Source organism: Muscardinus avellanarius (assembly GCF_963383645.1).
Source record: "Muscardinus avellanarius genome assembly, chromosome: X".
NCBI classification, from domain to species: Eukaryota; Metazoa; Chordata; class Mammalia; order Rodentia; family Gliridae; genus Muscardinus; species Muscardinus avellanarius.
In genome coordinates this window covers 18,349,484-18,370,061 of record NC_137792.1, presented here as the reverse complement: position 1 = coordinate 18,370,061, position 20,578 = coordinate 18,349,484, and the positions used below count along the sequence as shown (strand labels likewise).

Below are 20,578 nucleotides of genomic sequence, written 5' to 3'. Positions count from 1 at the left end.
GTATAAGCTTGTAATGCCCGCACTTGGGAGGCGGAGGCAGGAGGATCTTGCAGGTTCGAAGCCAGCCTTGCTGGTTTAAGAGACCCTGTTTCCAAATAAAATATAAAAAAATAGGTCTGGGAGTGTAGCCCCGAGGTAGAAGGGTTTCCAGGAACCCCAGTACCACCAAAAAAAAAAAAAAAAAGCCCCTGGGTTTCATCCCTAGTACCACAAAACTAAACTAAACTAAACTCTGTAGTACACTTTTAAAAAAGGAATTATAAAATCAGCCAAAGAGACACTAAAAACAGGCCAATTTTTTTTTGAACTGAGAGAATTTTAAGTTTATTTTCACATCTGCTCATCACCTCAGAGAGTGGACTAAAACTCTCAATGCAGGATTATGTGCTGACAATCTTGCTTAATCGGATTTGACCAATCACTGTGAAATAAAGGATTGCTCATATCACCAACAAGCTGATTCAATATTACCATTTTTGGGTGTTCTCAAAACTAAAATGAAAAACACATCGCAACCTAGATAAAGAGTAGAATATACTCTCAGAGACAAATGAAAGTATTCAGAGATCAACACCCAGCAGCCATTAAAAAGCTGGTGCCTTTGTCCACCGTAATGGCAGAGGCTTAAAAGGCAGCCAGTGGTCCTGCCTCTAATATGAGTATCATAAATGCCTTTCAAGGATCACTTTTACTCCAAAATACTAATTAGGTTATTGAACACAGGGGCATAATACCTCTGAGCTTCATTGCCAGACCTATTTTTTTAGTTAAAACAGGGTCTAAGTTGCAGAAGGCCTCACGACATTGTTGACACTGACCTCGAATCTGCGATCCTCCTATCTCAGCTTCCCCAGTGCCTTGGCTTAATTAACAGCTTTTTTTTTTTTTGGTGGTATTGGGGTTCCTGGAAGCCCTTCTACCTCCGGGCTACACTCCCAGACCTATTTTATTTTTGGAAACAGCGTCTCTTAAGCCAGCGTGGCTGGCATCGAACCTGTGCGATCCTCCTGTCTCTGCCTCCCAAGCACAGGGATTACAAGCATGCGCCACCACACCCGGCGCTTAATTAACAGCTTTTAATAGATAGAATTCATTAAAGAAAATTTTAATTAAAAATGAAATTTCGCCCCGGGCGTGGTGGTGCACTTGTAATCCCCACACTTGGGAGGCGGAGAGAGGAGGATCACATAGTTTCAAAACCAGGCTTAAGAGACCCTGTGTTTAAATAAAAATATAAAATAAGTCTGGGAGTGTAGCCCAGAGGTAGAAGGGCTTCCAGGAACCCCAGTACCACCAAAAAAAAAAAATGAAATTTCCTTTTTATTTTGCGGTACTGGGGATGGGGATTCTACCGCTGGCCTACACTTCCAACTCTTTTTATTTTTTATTCTTTATTTTGAAACAGGGTCTCACTGAGTTGCAAAGGGAATCACTATGTAGCTGAGACTGACCACAAGCCCAGATGCTCCTGTTTCAGCCTCCCAAATGCTGGGTTTACAAGCATGAGCCACCATGCCCGGCTTAAAAATGAAATTTCAATAGCCAAAAATGCAAGTTAGCAAATTGATAATGAAACAACAGGAAAACTTTTGGGAGAAATTATTCCTGGTTAATTTTCAAGCCTGGACCAATAAAACCCAACTTACTGTGCTGGTTAATAAGCATACGGAAAGAGATGCGATTGGTATAAAAGCGGTCCAGAAAATATTGGATGTTACTGCTGATGAAGGGGTCAAATCCAAACTTCTCCTTGTATTCAATCACTCCTTGAGCCATTGTAGGAACCACATCATTGTGTCTATTTCTGACTTTAATCAGAACCTGTAGAAAACTGTGTGGAAAGGAAACACAACATGGTCAGTTTTTGTATCTCACAGGCTGATGCACACACTTCCCAGCTCTAGTTCTCTGCTTGTGTGTGTGCACTATATATATATGGTACTGGGGTTCCTGGAAACCCTTCTACCTCTGGGCTACACTCCCAGACATTATAGATAGATGATAGATAGATAGATAGATAGATAGATAGATAGATAGATAGATTGATAGATATTGAAGCAGCGTGATCCTCCTGTCTCCGCCTCCCAAGCACAGGGATTACAAGAGTCCACCACCTCGCCTGGCTCTGCTGGCATTTTTATAGGTAGAGAAATCACTCTGATTGTGTGCTAAAAGAAAGTACTCACAAGAAACTATAGTATTACAAGTTTCTGCTTGAAACTTTCTACAATAATACTTCTTGCAGAGATGCAAAGAATCAAAGGTTCTAGTAAAGAAAAAAAAATGCTCAAATGCCTTTCCAGGAATCCCTTGCTTTCTGAGGTACAGTGGTTACATATAATACAGGTTCTATAAATGTTTGTTGAATAAAGATTTAAAGAACATGTCAATGTTTCTTCTGATAAAAACTCCAAATTAATATACAAGGATTAATTAATGGAGTCTCAAAGAAAACACAGATATGATCAAAGAAAATCACTTAATACCAAAGGTAGAAACAAATAGTAAATAGAATTTTAGTAATTCTATAAGAATACTATAGTAATTCTAGAGAAATACATGATAAATAAAAACAAATCAAAACTGCAAAACTACATTTGTAAGAGTTGTTATACTTAATAAAAGGCAAGATGAGCATCCTATCAAAGAGCCAGACAAAAGATCAATATCAATGGAAATTTTACAAAAAAAAAAAAAGAAAAACAAATGCTAGTTGCTTTACTCTCACAAAAAAGAAAGAAAATTAAAATAATACTATTCTCCATTTATCAGATAGACACATAATAACCAGTGTCATTAGAGTGTGGGAGCTCAAATGGCATATTCTTATTTTATTTTATTTAGTTATTATTATTATTATTTTTGTGGTACTGGGGATGGAACCCAGAGGCATTCTACGTCCAAGCTACACCCACAGCCCTATTTTTTAGTCTTTTATTTTTGAAACAGGGTCTCGCTGAGTTGTGAAGGGCCTCACTAAGTAGCTGAGGCTGTCCGCGAATCGCGATCCTCTGGTCTCCACCTCTTGAATGCTGGGATTACAAGCTTGCGCCACCACGCCTGGTTCATATGCAGATCTTCTTAATGAGGTTTTTTTTTTTTTGGGTGGTACTGGGGTTCCTGGAAACCCTTCTACCTCCGGGCTACACTCCCAGACCTATTTTTATACTTTTTTATTTGGAAACAGGGTCTCTTAAGCCAGCAAGGCTGGCTCCTGCACATCCTCCTGTCTCCGCCTCCCAAGCACAGGGATTACAAGCGTGCACCACCACACCCAGCTCTTAATGAGGTTTGACACCACAACCTGCTGACATATTCTTAAGGGCAATGAACAACACAGATCAAAAGCCTGGAGAAGATAATTCCACTTCAGGGACTGATCCTAGGAAAATAACTGGAGGAGGGAAACAACTGGTTTTTGTTTTTTGTTTTTTATACTGGGGATTAAACTCAGGGGTATTCTACCTCTGAGCTACACCCCCAGCCCTATTTTATGTTTTTTTTTTATTTTGAAACAGGCTCTCTCTAAGTTACTGAGGGTTTCACTATGTTGCTGAGGCTGTCTTGAACCTGCGATCCTTCTGTCTCAGCCTCCCAAGCACTGGGATTACAGGTGTGTGCCATTGCACCCAGCTACAAACAACTGTTTTTGAAAGCTGAGGGTTAGGCTGGGGGCGCAGCTCAGTGATAGAGCACCCCTGGCCAGGTTCAATCTCTACAAACACACACACATGCTAGAGCATCTCATGCAGACCTTGAGCCAAAGTTCGGTCAGGGGGCGCGCAAGAGCCTGAGTCCCCCATGAAGTATGAATAACATCTCCTTCTTCAAAAAATTGTTTTAAGATTATTTGGACCAATATGTATGATTGGAATTTTTATGTATAAACATTATAACTAAAACAGGTGTGAGACGGCTTGTGACGGACTCAGTCAGCAAAGACTTTTTCCCAAGGACAAAGTCTGGGCCAAAAGATTAAGTTCAAACTGACCTTGGTTTGAGCCAACATATAAGACTAGGTTCAAGCTGACCTTGAGATAGAAGACAAAGCTGACTTTCTAGGACTCTTTAAGTGTCTGGCACTCTGCCCTGAGAATCTTTTTCTCTCTGAACTTTCCTGCTCACATGAATATGGTTTTTTCTGTGCTGCATGAAAAAAAAGTATAAAGATTGTTGTAAGTTCTGAATAAACGGAGAAGTTTGAATCTGATTCTCGTGTGGCAGATCTCTCATTCAACCTCGGATCTTCACTCATCGGCACACGAACCCCAGCTCTTGCTAGGGCTAGACCCTGGCACGCGCGCGCGCGCGCGCACACACACACACACACACACACACACACACACACACACACACACTATTCTTTAGAGTACTGTTGGTAGTAACAAGAAAACTACAAGCCAGTCTAAAATACAATAATGGGGGGAAGGAGAGCCAATTGCATGACATATCTGTAAAAGGACTGCTAATAGAAAGAGTCATGCACTGCTTAACAATGTTTCAGTCAATGACAGATGACAGATCACATATAAAGTGGTGGTCACATGCCGGGCGTGGTGGCGCACACTTGTCATCCCCGCGCTTGGGAGGCGGAGACGGGAGGATCGCGCAGGTTTGAAGCCAGCCGCGCTGGTGTAAGAGAGCCTGTTTCCAAAAATAAAAAAAGTATAAAATAGGTCTGGGAGTGTAGCCCGGAAGTAGAAGGGCTTCCAGGAACCCCAGTACCACCAAAATACATACATACATACATACATACATACATACATACATACATACATAAAGTGATGGTCCCATACGATTATATCACCTAGTAATGTCATAGCCATCTTACATGGGTAAATGTACAAAGATGAAATCACCTAATGATAGATTTCTCTGAATGTATCCCTGCCATTAGGTAATACACGACTATTAATAATGGTATAGATCTATGTAATATATTTATTTCAAAACATATTTTACACACAAAAATATGCATGATTAAGAAAAAGTATGAACAGAAGGAAAATGTTAATAGTGGTTGTTCCCTCTTACTGGAAAACTGGGATAAGTTTCTTTTTAGTTACCCAAATAGTCTTATTTTTTCTCATTGATAAAAGTACTTCCATAATAAACACATATAAACAGTAACAGTAAAGGTGAATAAATCAAACTGGAAATCAGAAGGTCATAAGTATTCAGAAGAAATTTTACAATGGACATCGTGTCCTTTTGTAACAGCTTTCCTAATATATTTACAAATCAAATAGTTCTAAAGGAAAGCAAATGATAGTTGAGAAGCGTCTCGGTTTATCTGAAAGGAGGAGACTCACCTCAGTGATTCGATTCTCAGAACACTTCCTCAATCTCGCAGGCTCTTGTAAACTCCACCGTCATCATCAACACGCTTTGTCCTCTAAGCTACTTTCACTTCGCTAAAACGAGTCCCCTGCTGGCAAGCAAGCTCACATAACCTCTCTCTGAACAGAAAAGGCTGCTACCGCGATGCTCACCTTTCACCCGGCCTCCACCCGGAGCATCGCATCGGGCTTCTCAAATCCCGACTCTACTAACTAGCTGCAAGAACCTGGCAGGGTACCAAGCTCACTGAGTGAGAGCGACGATCGAGATGACCACGCACACACCGCATTCAGTGCTGGCCATTTACAAAGCAGGCCCATGTCCGTATATCATCTCTCAACGTCACCTGTTCCGGGAACTGAGACAGGACTTTGGAGAAAGATGGTAGAAATTTAATACTGTGGACTTCCACAGATCAATGTCCCCAAATTTGGAGCTAGAGAGACCAGCACTAACTCTTAGGATTTTAGCCAAACGTTCGCTAGCTAATGACATTGGAGAATACAAAGCTCTTAGATACATTTAATATGGACACTTCAAATGAGGACAGTGGCTTGTATCAAGGTAACCACTGCATCTGGGGCTCTAACCTCAGGCATGCCCTTCCTGCGGTTCACAGATCCATTAGACAAAATACCCAACGAAGTATACAATAGGTCAGGGCATTTTTCCCTGTTTATCTTAATTTACAACTAAACTTGAACTAGCTACTTATAGGTTAAACTGCAGTTCTGGTACCCTGTAAAGAATCGTATACTAGGGCCAAGAAACCATGACCTGTAGGTCCAGTTCTGCTATAAACTGTCATAACCTTGGATGAATCACTTTATATCTCACTTCCTTATCTGTGCATTCAGAGGTCTGTGTTAAATATCTCCCAAAGTTATTTGTATCATGTAGCATCTTCCTAGTTGTTGTTTTTTTTTTTTTTACCGTTGTATTGGTGCATTGTAGTCATACATCTTAATGGGGTACAAGATGTGGAGGCACACATGCGCACATCACCCAACTAGCCCTTCCCCAATTCTGCCCCATTCCCTCCCACTCCCCCCTTCTCATGTTTGGCTTAGGGATTGACTTTGATATGTTTGTGAATGTACGTCATGACCATCAGAGAATTTCCCTCTTTCCCCTCCTATTCCCTTAGGTCACCTTATTTGCTCATCTATAGCACCTCCTTCTTCATCCAGAGTTCCTCCTATGACCCAATTTTCTCTCTAGCTTTTGCTAATAGGGAGAGCATCTAATATCTTATGTTTTCCCTAGTTGTTTTAATGGAACATCTATAAGGCAGGTACCTGTCTTACAACTATGTGAATTATATTTATATTTAGAAATTTCTCAGCAAAACAGATCTGCCGCATGCATTCACTCATGTGTACATGAAACAGGAAGAAAGTAATGTGAAAAAGATCCTAATTTCTCTTGGGGATAAAAAACACTCACAGCTAGGGTTAGTGTTCCCTGGCTAAATAAAAATCTTAAAAAAATAGCATAAATATTTTCCATCAGCATGAGAACTCAGTGGTCTTTATTCATATAATGGCAGTCACAGAATTCATTGTTATATAAAAAGAACACTTGCTTTTGCTTCTCTAAAATAAAACGATTACAGAATTTCTGAGCTTAAATGTACTATCCCATTGAAATTTTTTAAAAATTGCAAAGGATTGGGTAGATAATGCACGTACATATGGAAGCCACTGCATTCTTAAAACTACCACTAGATGGAACATTTACTGCAATGTTTATAGTTAACACCCAGTTCACTTTGACTAATATATTTACTTGAAGTATCTTTATTCCTTATGTACTATGTTAAGTTCTTAATCTAAAATTTCAAAAATAGCCGGGCGTGGTGGCGCACGCTTGTAATCCCCGCGCTTGGGAGGCGGAGACAGGAGGATCGCGCAGGTTCGAAGCCAGCTGCTCGCGCTGGCTTAGGAGACCCTGTTTCCAAATAAAAATGTAAAAATAGGTCTGGGAGTGTAGCCCGGAGGTAGAAGGGCTTCCAGGAACCCCAGTACCACAAAAAAAAAAATAAATAAAAATAAAAAAAATAAAATTTCAAAAATCTAACATTGAGCTGTTACTAAGAAAATAAATACTTTTAACTGAATTATATTTCTTGGGTATCAATGGCATGTGTTACATTTATGAAACTTTTTTTACCCTAGGTATTTTTACTTTCAGTTAAGTGGTGCCATACTTACTTATCTAAGACCTGTGGATCCTCAGGGCTCTTATTTTCATACTCTAAAAGTTCGAGAAAACTCTGCATGTACCTGGAAAAGAAGAGTTACTGTGTTAGTTGCCTACCCACTATCTATTCCTCCTTCCCCTTTTCCCAGTAGAATCCCAAATCTTCACTCCAGTTTCATTCCATCCCTACGTGCAGCTCAACTGGTTTCAGGAGAAGCTGATGCCTCTAAAGTGTGGGGAGCCCATTTGCCTCTAGGTAATCTGATTTCTATTGTCACTAAATTAGTCCAAGATACAGTCCGCTGAACCCAAGGACTGGCTCGGGAATAGACATACTGCCTCCATTCAGGCCAAAGAAAGAAGAGAAAAGACTGAAAAGACTTGCTGGAGGTCTCTGAGAAAGAAATCAACTTGCTTTGTTTTTTTTTTTGTTTTGTTTTGTTTTTGTTTTTTTGGTAGTACTGGGGTTCCTGACGTCCTTCTACCGCTGGGCTACACTCCTAGACCTACTTTTATACTTTTTTATTTGGAAACAGGGTCTCTTAAGCCAGCGCGGCTGGCTTCGAACCTGCGCGATCCTCCTGTCTCCGCCTCCCAAGTGCAGGGATTACAAGCGTCCGCCACCACGCCTGGATTGCTTTGTTTTTGTACAGTGTGCTATGTAGATGTGAAGTTGGGAGCTGCTGCAGCTATTCTGCCACCAGGAGGGAATCCAGCCTGAAAATAAAGCTAACATTATCAAAAGCAGGGCCTTCACAGCCTCATGAATCTGATTCAAACTGATGGGTGGACCTTCTAGTTACATAAACCAGGTCCAGCAGCATTATCTGCTATTACAAACATATCCTAACTGATAGTCCATGTCTATAGTTTGAACACCAAAAAAGTGTGTGTAAATTTTAAGAAGGATATATGTGACACTGAAGTGCACATCAAGAATTTAGAAACTATCCGGGCGTGGTGGCACACGCTTGTAATCCCCGCGCTTGGAAGGCGGAGACAGGAGGATCGCGCAGGTTCGAAGCCAGCCGCGCTGGCTTAAAGAGACCCTGTTTCCAAATAAAAATGTAAAATAGGTCTGAGAGTGTAGCCTGGAGGTAGAAGGGCTTCCAGGAACTCCAGTACCACCAAAAATAATAATAATAATTTAGAAACTAGAAGGCTCCTTCTCAGAGTGAAATTAATTTCATCAGCAGATAATCCTTCAGAAACAGCTTCTGGATTTAGAATAGCTGCATATGTCAATAAGGACCAGTACAATAAAAATGTGCAAAACATTAAGATCTGATACACATAGAAAGATGAGACTCAGGGCGGCACATCAGCAGTGTGGTTATATCCAGCTGGAACTCGCTGGATCTGGTAAGGATTCAGATATTTCAATTAGAGGTTTGTGATCTTTCCTTTGGGGCTTAATATGTCCTGAAATAATTATCCCTTTATTTTAATCAGTTCTACCATTTAATTACCACTAATCCTATTACAGAGGATCAGGACATTTCAGTGACTAAAATGACTACCACATATATACATCCATAAGCAGGGATGACATTTGAGTCATCAGCCTCATATAAACTTTATGATGATGCATCTGATACGAAAGTACACTCATATCCAGATATGTTAATAAGTGTCTGGGCACCTGAGGCTATGGGTTAGGGGTACTGTTAAAATCACCAGGCCAAAACACCCTAAGACATCAAAGTGGTCCAGCCCCAGTGAGACCCTCTGTCCTGCCACATGTGAGCAAACTTAAGCAGGCTTCTTTCCCTTTCCAAAGGGAACAGCGCTTTGAAGAGGAAAGTCATGTATGTTTGGAGAGAAATTCATATGTTGAGAATCCCAGCCTGAAAATAAAGAGAATAAGAGCACACTGAAGCATAGTGGACAGCCTGTTATACATCAAATTTGTTTTTTAAAACAAAAGGAAATAACAAGGACACACAAATGCATGATCTTAAAATGGATTCCTAAATCAGGAGGCGTGCTTTTCAAAAGGAGCGCTATTAGCCAGGTGTGGTGGCGCATGCCCGCAGCCCCAGTACTTGGGAGGCTGAGACAGGAGAATCGCAAGTTCAAAATCAGCCTCATCGACTTAGCGAGGTTCTCAGCAACTTAGCAAGACCCTTTCTCTAACCAAAAGATTAAACAGGGTTGGGGGTGTGGATCAGAGGTAGAATGCCCCTGGGTTCAATCCCCAGTTACCATGAAAAAAAAAAGTGCTATTAAGACAATTAGTGAAATGGTAGCAAGTTCAACATGTAAAAGATGTTACTATATTAATCTTTTTTGTGTGTGTGGTACTGCAGTTCCTGGAAGCCCTTCTACCTCACTCCCAGACCTATTTTTATATTTTTATTGGAAACAGGGTCTCTTACGCCAGTGCGGCTGGCTTCGAGCCTGCGCGATCCTCCAGTCTCCGCCTCCCAAGCACGGGGATGACAAGCGTGCGACACCACGCCCAGCTACTGTATTAATCTTAAACTGCCTGAATGTGACGGTCATGTTGTGGTTTCCTAAGAGTTATTTCTAAAAGATACACGCTGAAGTATTTAGGGTCTACCTAAACCCAAATGTTCAGGGAAAAATGTGCGTGCACAATATGCCCATCTAAATTTTTAAAACCAGACGTATTCTCTAAAGAGTACCAATATTTATTTGGGCAGAGCGCTGAAATGGGAATACATACCACAATAAACTATGAGGAGCTTCAAAGGAGTTGAGTCAAGGGGAGGTTTTTGTGTTTGTGGCCCTGGGGATGGAACCCAGGGCACTCTACCTCTGAGCTACACCCCAGCCCTATTTTTTTAGCCTTTTTTTTTGAAACAGTGTCTCACTGAGTTGCAGAGGGCCTCACTAAGTAGCTGAGGCTGTCCGCGAACTGCAATCCTCTGGTCTCAGCCTCAGCTGGGATTACAAGTGTGCACCCCATGCTCAGCTAAAGGGGAGTTTTTTGTTTGTTTGTTTTGCTTTGTTTTTGGTGGTACTGGGGTTCCTGGAAACCCTTCTACCTCCGGGTTACACTCCCAAACCTATTTTTTTTAATATTTTTTATTTGGAAACAGGGTCTCTTAAGCCAGCACAGCTGGCTTCAAACCTGTGTGATCCTCCTGTCTCCGCCTCTCAAATGCGGGGATTACAAGCGTGCGCCACCACGCCCGGCCTAAAGGGGAGTTTTTAAAGACAAAAAATGAGCCAGGCGTCATGGCGCCTGCTTGTAAAACTAGTACTTGGGAGGCTGAGACAGGAGGATCACGAGCTTGAGGCCAGCCTCAGCAATGTAGCAAGACCCTGTTTCAAAATAAAAATACAAAGTGCTGGGGGTATAGCTCAGAGGTAGAATGCATAGGTTCAATCCTCAGTGCCAAGAAAAAAAGGCAGGCAGGCAGGCAAAAAATAAGGAGGATTACATGAGATATTTTCAAACAATAATCCATTTCTATGATGGTTAATAACAAGAATGGCATCAGTCCAAGACTGAGCAGTTGCTGGGCAGATGTCCGTAGAAGCACTTTTGTGTAAGACTGTGACTGTCTGTACAAGCTTATTGTCCTGAAAGAGTCTTTTGTAAATTACTATCAGGCAGTCATGCCTAAGAACCCTTTCTTCATGACCTCTTCCTAGTTTTACTTTCTTTTGCTGAGGTTGACAAAAGTGATTCAATTTTGATTCTAACAACATTAACATCTCTTTCATACATAATGCAATATATATACATATATATACACATTATATGCATATATATGTATAGAGAGAACATGAATATTCATGTCATTCATGAATATGAATGGCAAAGATAGAACAAATGTGGACAAAGGTTAACAATCAATGAAAGCCGGGCGGGCGTGGTGGCGCACTCTTGTAATCCCAGCATTCGGGAGGCTGAGACCGGAGGATCGCGGTTCGCGGACAGCCTCAGCTACTTAGTGAGGCCCTCTGCAACTCAGTGAGACTTGGTTTCAAAATAAAGGATAAAAAATAGGCTAGGTGGGTGTAGCTTGGAGGTAGAATGCCCCTGGGTTCCATCCCCAGACCCACACACACACACAAAAAAAAAAAAACCAATCAATGAATCTGGGTGAAAGAATATGGGAATTTTTCTACTAGTGTTTCTCTCTCTCTCTCTCTCTCTCTCTCTCTCTCTCTCATTCTCACTCTCACTCTCACTCTCTCTCTCTGTTGGGCATACTGTGGGTTGAACCCATATGACATTTTACCTCTGAGCTACTTCTTAATCGTTATTTTGAAATAGGGTCTTGCTCTAAATTGCTGAGGCTGACCTCAAATCTGTGATCCTCTTGTCTCAACCTCCCAAATACTGGGATTACAGCTGTGGGCCACTACACCCAGCTAACCTTTCTCTTAAATAGAAAATTATTTCAAAATAGAATGTTTAAGAGCCGGGCGTGGTGGCGCACGCTTGTAATCCCCGCGCTTGGGAGGCGGAGACAGGAGGATCGTGCAGGTTCGAAGCCAGCCGCGTGCGCTGGTTTAGGAGACCCTGTTTCCAAAAATGAAAAATGTAAAAATAGGTCTGGGAGTGTAGCCCGGAGGTAGAAGGGCTTCCAGGAACCCCAGTACCACCAAAAAAAAAAAAATAGAATGTTTAAGAATCAAAAAGAATTAAATGGCATGCATGTGTTCAGAACGGATATAAAAGAATGGTGAAGAGACAAAAAAAGGAGTTGATTCCTGACATGGTTGTAAAAGCCTTCGAGTTTCCTAAATGAAAGGAGCACCTTTAATGATTCCGAGGAGCCCCTTCTGATCATAGCACAGTTTATGCTAATGAGGCGTAGGCTTGGGTTGGGCCCTAGAGAGCCTCAGGACGGGCCGCTCACCTTCATGGAAGACTAAGTCATTAGGAGGCTAGGACTTTCAGCCCCTCCCTCAACCTCGAGGGAGGATAAGGGGCTGGAGATTAAGTGGTCCAAAAACTTTTTAAGGAGATTCTGAAAGTATCTAGGCTGTTGAACACAGGAAGATCCTGGGGGGAAGGCATCCACACTGAGCATGAAAATCCACCGCGCCTTGTCCTGCTTGGTCTCCCATTTGGCTATTTCTCAGTTCTGTCGTGTGTGTGTGTGTGTGTGTGTGTGTGTGTGTGTGTGTGTGTGTGTGTTATACTGGGGATTAAGCACATGAGCATTCTACTCCAAGCTACCTCCTTTTTTTAAATTTTCATTTTGAAACAGGGTCTCATTAGGTTGATGAGAGTCTCACTACTGGCTGAGGCTGTCCTGGAACCTACAATTCTCCTGTCTCGGCCTCCCAAGTACTGGGATTACAAGTGTGCGCCACCACGCCCAGCTTTCTGAGTTTCTTTAACAATAAACCTGCAAACATACACAAAGTGCCTTCCGGAGTTCCGTGAGCCATTCTAGCAAACTATCAAACGTGAGAATAGAGTTGGAGAAACTCAATGTATAGTCTGAAAAGTACAGGTGAAAAGTACAGGTGGCCCAGGGCTTGCAGTTGTGCTTAAGCGCTTGGTTCCTCAAGCACTTAAGCTGTGGGGTCCATGCAAACTTCAGGTATTTAATATCAGGATTGGATTGAGTTGTTGAACAATCCCATGCAGCCATCAAGGGGCCGCGCGCGACCACAGTGGGCACTTGCCACCCCTCCAATGTCTAGAGAATCAGAGAATTAGCTGTTGGCGCTGACAAACACTACAGGGCAGAAAGTCACTTTGAAGCAATAGAAAAATGACTGCACCCCCCGCCATGACTTGATCTTGTCTACCTAGAATCCCTGCCACAGTGGTCCCCAAGAGTGATTTACACTTTCTACCGGAAAACCTGTAATGATGGTTTGAAGAAATAAAGATGTCTAACACAAACAAGTACTTGCAGTGCCTTTCTTTTCAAATTTGCTCTGAATCCAGAGCAGGATGCAGCTGGCTATGATATCAAAACCGTGGTTACTGTCTCTGACCCTTTCTGCATTCTAAGGTGTCCCTACCTTCGTTGGGAACTGCCGCTTTTCTGGAATACGGACTCGACACTGCAGCTCTAAAACCTTCCAACATAGTGCTTCTCAGATGACTCATTCTTAGCCCTAAGAATTTATTATACTGTAACTGAGGAATGACTGCTGGATGTCCATTCTCTTTCAGTAGTCTGGCCCCCAGGAACCCTCCAAATTCAAGCTAACAAATCGTTCCCTTCTCCTTTTATTTGTCCACAACATTCCCTTCTCCTAAGATGCTTTCCCTCGTCTGCGCTGGCCACGTCCACGTAGCCATTGAGGGGCAGCGCAAGACCACAGTGGGCACTTGCTACCCCTCCTCTGTGTTCCCAGGGCACTGCGCCTTCTCGAGAGAGCTCATGCCGTCTAGCCCCCGCACGCCTCCAGTTTTCTCCAGGAATTTCTACCCTGCTTTTATAGCACAGTGAACCTGAAAATGTTTCTCAGATATATACAAATCCCTTCCCCAAAGCGTCACCACCTGCTCTCACACTCTACTGCTCACTGGCCTCACCCCGCGTACCTAGTAGCGAGCTTCACCACAAACTCAACTTCCTCAAGGAAACAGCATCTAACTTTCTACACCAGGGCTATAAGTGCCCTAACTTGAGGTTGTATTCTGGTAAGATTTTTTCATACTTTTCAGAAGGCAGATAAAGCACAGGAGGGTACTGATATTTTTCCAATCTGAGGTTCCCCTTTAAGTAACTGAATTTGTTCTAAAAGAAGCATGGCCTTCAGGGAACTTCTTTAAAAGGAAAACAAAGGAAGCAAAGCTTAGACTTGACAAAAATGGGAAACACTCCTATCTGAAGGAGGGCAGGCCCGCTCACCGGGGCTAGCACACTGATATTTATTTTGTTTCCTCCTTTCCAAATTTTGTTCAGTTGAGCAAGCGCATCAATAAGCAGAAAAACAAAACTTGAAAAGTCAAGAAAATATCTATTATGGCATACAAATACTTTAATTAAAACCATTTATTTATTTATTTATTTATTTATTTATTTGGTGGTACTGGGGTTCCTGGAAGCCCTTCTACCTCCGGGCTACACTCCCAGACCTATTTTTACATTTTTATTTGGAAACAGGGTCTCTTAAACCAGCGCGGCTGGCTTTGAACCTGCGCGATCCTCCTGTCTCTGCCTCCAAGCGTGGGGATTACAAGCGTGCGCCACCACGCCTGCATAATTAAAACCATTTTAAATTGAACAATTAAAAATATTTTTTCATGTGGTTCTAGGGATTGATCCCAGGAACATTTTATCTCTGAGTTATACCCCAAGCCCTGTTTTATCTTGAAACAGGGCTACGTTAATAAGACTGCCCTCACACCTGTGGTCCTCCTGCCTTAGCCTCCCAAGTACTGGGATTACAGGCATGCACCACAGCACCCAATCAAAAAATCGTAGTAATAATAATGACAATGAAATCCCAGCTACCCTGAATGACTCATTCTCAAGTGGGTGGTATGTGCACTTTTGTGGAGAATGGTTCCAATGCCAAATGTTAAGAGCATTATGGGAAAGTCCATTTTAAGCCACATTATTTACTTACCAACTCTGAACCAATCCCACTGAAGGGCGGTTCAGTAAATTATCCGGCAGAAGATTCACTTCTCTCATTGTGTTAGCCAGTCGCACAGGAAGTTCCTTCCTTAGAAACATGTATGAAGTTTTCTCGCATGCATTATCTCTCCCTATTGAGAAAGGGAAAATGTTCCATGATTTTACAATCTAGCCAACGAATGGGAAAATAAAGTGCTTTCATGGCAACCATTATTATTGGTCAGAAAGAGAAAATTAAACAATCCTACAGTCTCTCCTTGAGTTTTTATCCTCTGAAACAACAAGTTTAAGAAAATAGCTTCATTAGAAGAGAAAAGGAGCACTTATCTCAAGAGGCAACCTTGAAAGCAGTTTTTTTTTTCTTAACACAAGTATATTCCTAGTGTTACCAACAGCAATATCAAAGTGACCCGGGATATAATCTGAATTTGTTTTCAAATAAATACTGTGGGCAATCTGCCAAATACAAAAGTAGTAGAACACATAAATCTACTGCGGTGGATACGGATTTTCAGGAAGTAACAGACCTGTTCATTCCACAAACACTCGCCTCCTGCGCGCCAACTGTTTCCTAAGGTTTTCTTCAAATGCATTTATTCAAGAATCCTATTTCTGCCCATCTGGGAAGTAGCCATAGACCCGGGAGGCTCTGTGCTTCCACATGAGGAGCTCTGACTGAGGCGGGGCACGCGCAGATGTGCCCGAGAGACCGGCTTATGATGCGCTCACAGGCAGAGTAGTCTTTTATGGCGTGTCCAAGAGGGCAAGACACGGTGTTGACTACAAAGGAGGTGGGTGAAATAAGCTGAACACGGAAAGACAAGTACCCAATGATCTCAATCTAATGTACAGCCTAAAAGAGGTGCTCTCGGAGATGGAACCAGTGGCCGACACGCCCCGGTCCTTCTCCTGCTCGGCGTGCGGGCCCATCCCGTCTCCTTCAGAGCGGGGCTCTCCTGCTCCGTGCTCCCTTGAGGCTCTTCTGAAATGCACGGCATCCGAGGGAAGCAGAGCTTACCGCACGCCTTCCTTCTTCAAACTCTCCTTGTTCTTCCTGATGTGATACAGGCAGCACAGGAGAGATTGAGAGACCCAATTTTCAAACCCTTTTGGTCACATTCTGCTTCCATCCTTTCCTCTACCAAAAAAGACTTGAAGTAAAAGAAGCCACTCTTGAAAGTCCTCTGCAGAACCTTTCTTCCCCTTAGAATGAAGGATTACAGTCTGAGACAGTCCGTTCCTCGTTTCCCTCATTCCTAGTGAGTACAGGAGCCCTTCCATACGCTAAGTCTTTAATTAATGGACGAGTCTTTCACTTCGACTTTGATGACTACTTTAATCCCCAAATATCTACTCCAAATAAGGGGCAAATGGGTATGATGTTCCAGAAATGACCATGCAACATCTACTTTCTGTTTAGTATCCTGGTTGTTTTGCTTCAAGTGATAATTCATTATTCTTAAAAAGTTCTAATGAATGTCATTTTAATTTTAAATGCATTAAAAGGCCAATATTTGTCATAGTGACTCTCCTTATGAAATAAAAGACCTATTACTAAGTTAAATATAAATCTAGATTTTCACAAACCAAGAGAAATATTTTGCATCCTGCTTAAATAGGAAATATTTTTAAAGCACAAAAGAAATACTTACTAAATCTTTTTATGAAGGGTACTAAAGATTGAATCCAGGGGCACTCTACCCCTGAACTAAACCTCGAACCCTTTTAACTTTTTAGTTTGAAACATGGTCTCACTGAGTTGCTGAGGGCCTCTCTAAAGTTGCTGAGGCTGGCCTTAAACTTTAAATTCTCCTAGCTCGGCCTCCAAGTACTAAGGTTACAGGTTTGCACCACTGAGCCTCATAAGACTCTCTCCTTTGGCCAGATTTGAGGCAGACTCCTCTGAGTCCTACTTCTCACTAGGTCCTACCCTTTGGCTTTAGCTTGACCATCTTAGACCAATTTTAGCAAGAATCTTGCTAAGATATCTTAGTAAAACTTCCCTATCCCTGGTACCCGATCACCCTTGAAATCTGATAAAATTCCTCATCCCTACCCTAGATATCTAATCACTCTGGCCTGCCTTGAGTGATCTAGAAAGAATAGTCCCCATTTTGATTCTACTTAGTAATTTCCACTCACTGACCCTTACCCAGCTCTTTGGCTATAAATCTCCACGTGTCCTTGTTGAGAGCTCAATCTCTCCCCAGTACTACAGAAGCCCATTGCAGTGGTCTCTCGAATAAAGTCTCCTTTCCCTTCTTTTACAAGGAACACCAGTAGTATCTCCTTTAACATGGAAAAGGCAGTTCTGGAATGGAAAAGGTGTGCAAGAACCCTGCGGTACTGGGTTGAAACTAGGAGTATCCACATATGGCAGCTAGGGGGAAACTGGGACACAGGAGGGACTCCAGACCAAGGAAGAGAAACTTTAGTGGAGTGAGAGGAGACCTAAGGGAGAGAGGGGGAGGAGGAGGAGACTCAATGAAGGAAACACTTTACTGGACATGAGGCACATACACAAGTTTATCAATGCCAACCACATGCACAGCGAGGGGGAGGGAGAGGGAGTGCAGTGCGAGCTGGGGGAGGGCTCGCCGAGTGCCGTGTACATGTGTACCTCTACCACGCTGAACCTCATCATGACAGATGATTGCAATGCACCAACAAAAAAACTGGGAGTATCAGTATGAACCTATGATTTAAAAAAATTATGTTTTAGCCGGGCGTGGTGGCGCACGCTTGTAATCCCAGCATTCGGGAGGCTGAGACCGGAGGAGTGCGGTTCACGGACAGCCTCAGCTACTTAGTGAAGCCTTCCGCAACTCAGGCCCTGTTTCAAAATAAAGAATAAAAAATAGGGCTGGAGGTGTAGCTCAGAGGTAGAATGTCACTGGGTTCCATCCCCAGTACTGCAAAATAAATAAATAACAAACCCATGGAAAGAAACTTCATGTCATCTGTTCCTGTATCTTCCCAGGGCACCTATTACAGTGCCTCACCTATGACAGCTTCTCAATGATTTCTTGGAAGAATAGATAATACTTTCAGAAGTGTATATATTTAAAAAAAGAATAGCTGGAGAATCTCGGGGTTTGCCTCCTACATTCTAATTTGGCTTTAGGGACAAATTCTTTGTACTTAGATACTTTAATTATACATCAGCTTAAAAGGAGAATAATTCTTTTTTAGCTGGTTAATTAGTGAACCTAAAAATAAGTATGAAATGCCTGATTTTGTGACCTTTCTTTGGCTTTTTTCATATACATTGAACATATTGTATCCTAGGTATCAATGCTGAATATTTAGTTTAAATCAAAGCGTTTTACAACCTTTTTATAATAAACTTACCAAAACAACTTCTGGTTTTAAATGAATGCCTTCTCAAAAGGATTCTGTTTTTATAACTCTGCTGGCATAGCAAATATTTTCCAGTAATTCTTTCTAATTATTTGACTTCATTCCCCCCCCACACACTTACTTTACCTCTCTACATTCCTTAATTTTAATTTTCTATTATTAGTCTGAATTTTTCTATATGCTTCCTCTTATTCAAGTTTACCAATTAATTTTTCCCTAGTATCAATTCAAAAAATGACAGAGAGAGAAGAGGTGAAGGGGTCAGGAAAATTCCGATTTGGTGGATGCAAATAAACTATTAATTAAAATATACTCAATTGTATCAGTTTTTCCAACCTAGTCTGATGACCCTTTAGGCCTCTGGTTTCTGTTTCTGTGTGTTTGTTTTTGGTGTTGGGGCTTCAATCACACTTAGGTGCTTGTTCTACCACGGACCTACAGCCACGGTCAGTTTTTCATTCTTTGCCCTTTCATTGAGAAGTTGGAGATAGCTACTTCATGTACAAAAAGCCCAATTTGCCTTGTCTGGGAAGGTTCCACATAGTTTCACATTCACTAAGACAGGATGAACAGACACAAGAAATACAAAACGCTTTCAGTTTAACAGAAGGAGCCCTTTCTGTGGTAGAACCAGGAGGTAGCCAGGAGCATTGGCTTAGCCACCTAACAGCAAGAGTTAACAAACATAGGGGTTTTTTTATACCAGGTTTCTATAGTGTCCGGCATTTCTGGTGAGTCTTTAATCCTCTTTTTGCCTAATTTATAGGAGATTGGGAAAACAATAATTTCTTCCGTGAATGAAATCACGTGATTATAAGTATCTTATAATTAAAGCAGAGGGCTGAGGACATATTCTGTGCCCACTTCCATCAACAGAGACAATGCTCCCTAAAGTGTAGAGTCTCCTCTGTGTGAGTTACCTAAAGGCTGTCTCTGTCCACATCTTTCAGCTTTAACACTCGGTGAGGGTTAGTTTGAGAGTGGCAGTAGGGAGAGAAAGGAGTGGAAAATTTACTACTGAGTCACCAAAAACAAACAGAATGATCCACCTCATTCTGCTAATACTGCTTTTTGTTAATACTTGTCAACTAAATGTGTTGCAATGTATGTTTCATTAACCATGTTTAAATGGGTTAAATATAGCCGGGTGTGGTGGTGCACACTTGTAATCCCAGCATTCGGGAGGCTGAGACAGGAGGATTGCGGTTCGCGGACAACCTCAGCTACTTAGTGAGGCCCTCTGCAACTCAGTGAGACCCGGTTTCAAAATAAAGAATAAAAAATAGGGCAGAGGGTGTATGTAGCTCAGAGGTAGACTGCCCCTGGGATCCATCCCCAGACCCGCAAAAAAAGGGTTAAATATAACTAAGAAAGTATTATTTTAAGGGTAACCATTTTATTTCTTTTCTATAATTGGATTCATAAGATTTCCCTCTTATGAAATGTTGAATTTTAGAATCATAAGTAATTAATATTTGGACTTAGCAGGGCTAAACAATAATTAATTGAATAGTCCTTCAAAAAGAACAATCTGAAGTGTGAAAGGAGAACTACCAATTAATTCTGAATATCCTTCAAAAGAATAACTTTTTTTTTTTGGTGGTACTAGGGGTGGAACCCAGGGGTTTTCTACTCCGGGCTATACTCCCAGACCTGTTTTTTTATATTTTCTTTTGAAACAGGGTCTCACTAAGTTGCTGAGAGCCTCACTAGCTGAGGCTGGCTTTGAACCTGCGCGATCCTCCTGTTTCAGCCTCCCAAGCGCGGGGATTACAAGCATGCGCCACCACGCCCGGCAAAAAAAAAAATAACTTTTTTTTTAAAAAAAGCTTCATTTAGTCATGTATGATGGTACATGCCTGTAATTCCAGTACTTGGGAGGCCAGCCTCAGCAACTCACTGACACTCTCAGCAACCTAGCAAGACTGTTTCAAAACAAAAAAATATAATTGGCCTGGGGATGTAGCTCAGGGATAGAATGAGCCTAGGTTAAATGGTTAAATCCTCAGTAACACACGCACATACTTACACACACACACACTCAAACACACACACACACACACACTTCATTTAGACTTTCATAATGATTGTTCTACTTCACGAGCAGTACTGGTATGTTACTACCTGAGAAACTTAAGAGT

At 41.9% G+C, this 20,578-nt stretch overlaps 1 protein-coding gene across 1 annotated transcript in view; it reads right to left on the bottom strand.

Annotated features, from left to right (window-relative positions):
* The window catches only part of PDK3 (pyruvate dehydrogenase kinase 3), an 84,044-nt gene that overhangs the window by 42,605 nt on the left and 20,861 nt on the right, over positions 1-20,578 (bottom strand). Inside the window, exons 2-4 of the mRNA XM_080718649.1 lie at positions 15,067-15,208; positions 7,554-7,625; positions 1,647-1,831 (exon numbers count right to left, since the gene is read on the bottom strand). Of these exons, the coding sequence (XP_080574775.1) occupies positions 1,647-1,831; positions 7,554-7,625; positions 15,067-15,208 (399 nt within the window). The remainder of the gene's footprint in view (positions 1-1,646; positions 1,832-7,553; positions 7,626-15,066; positions 15,209-20,578) is intronic.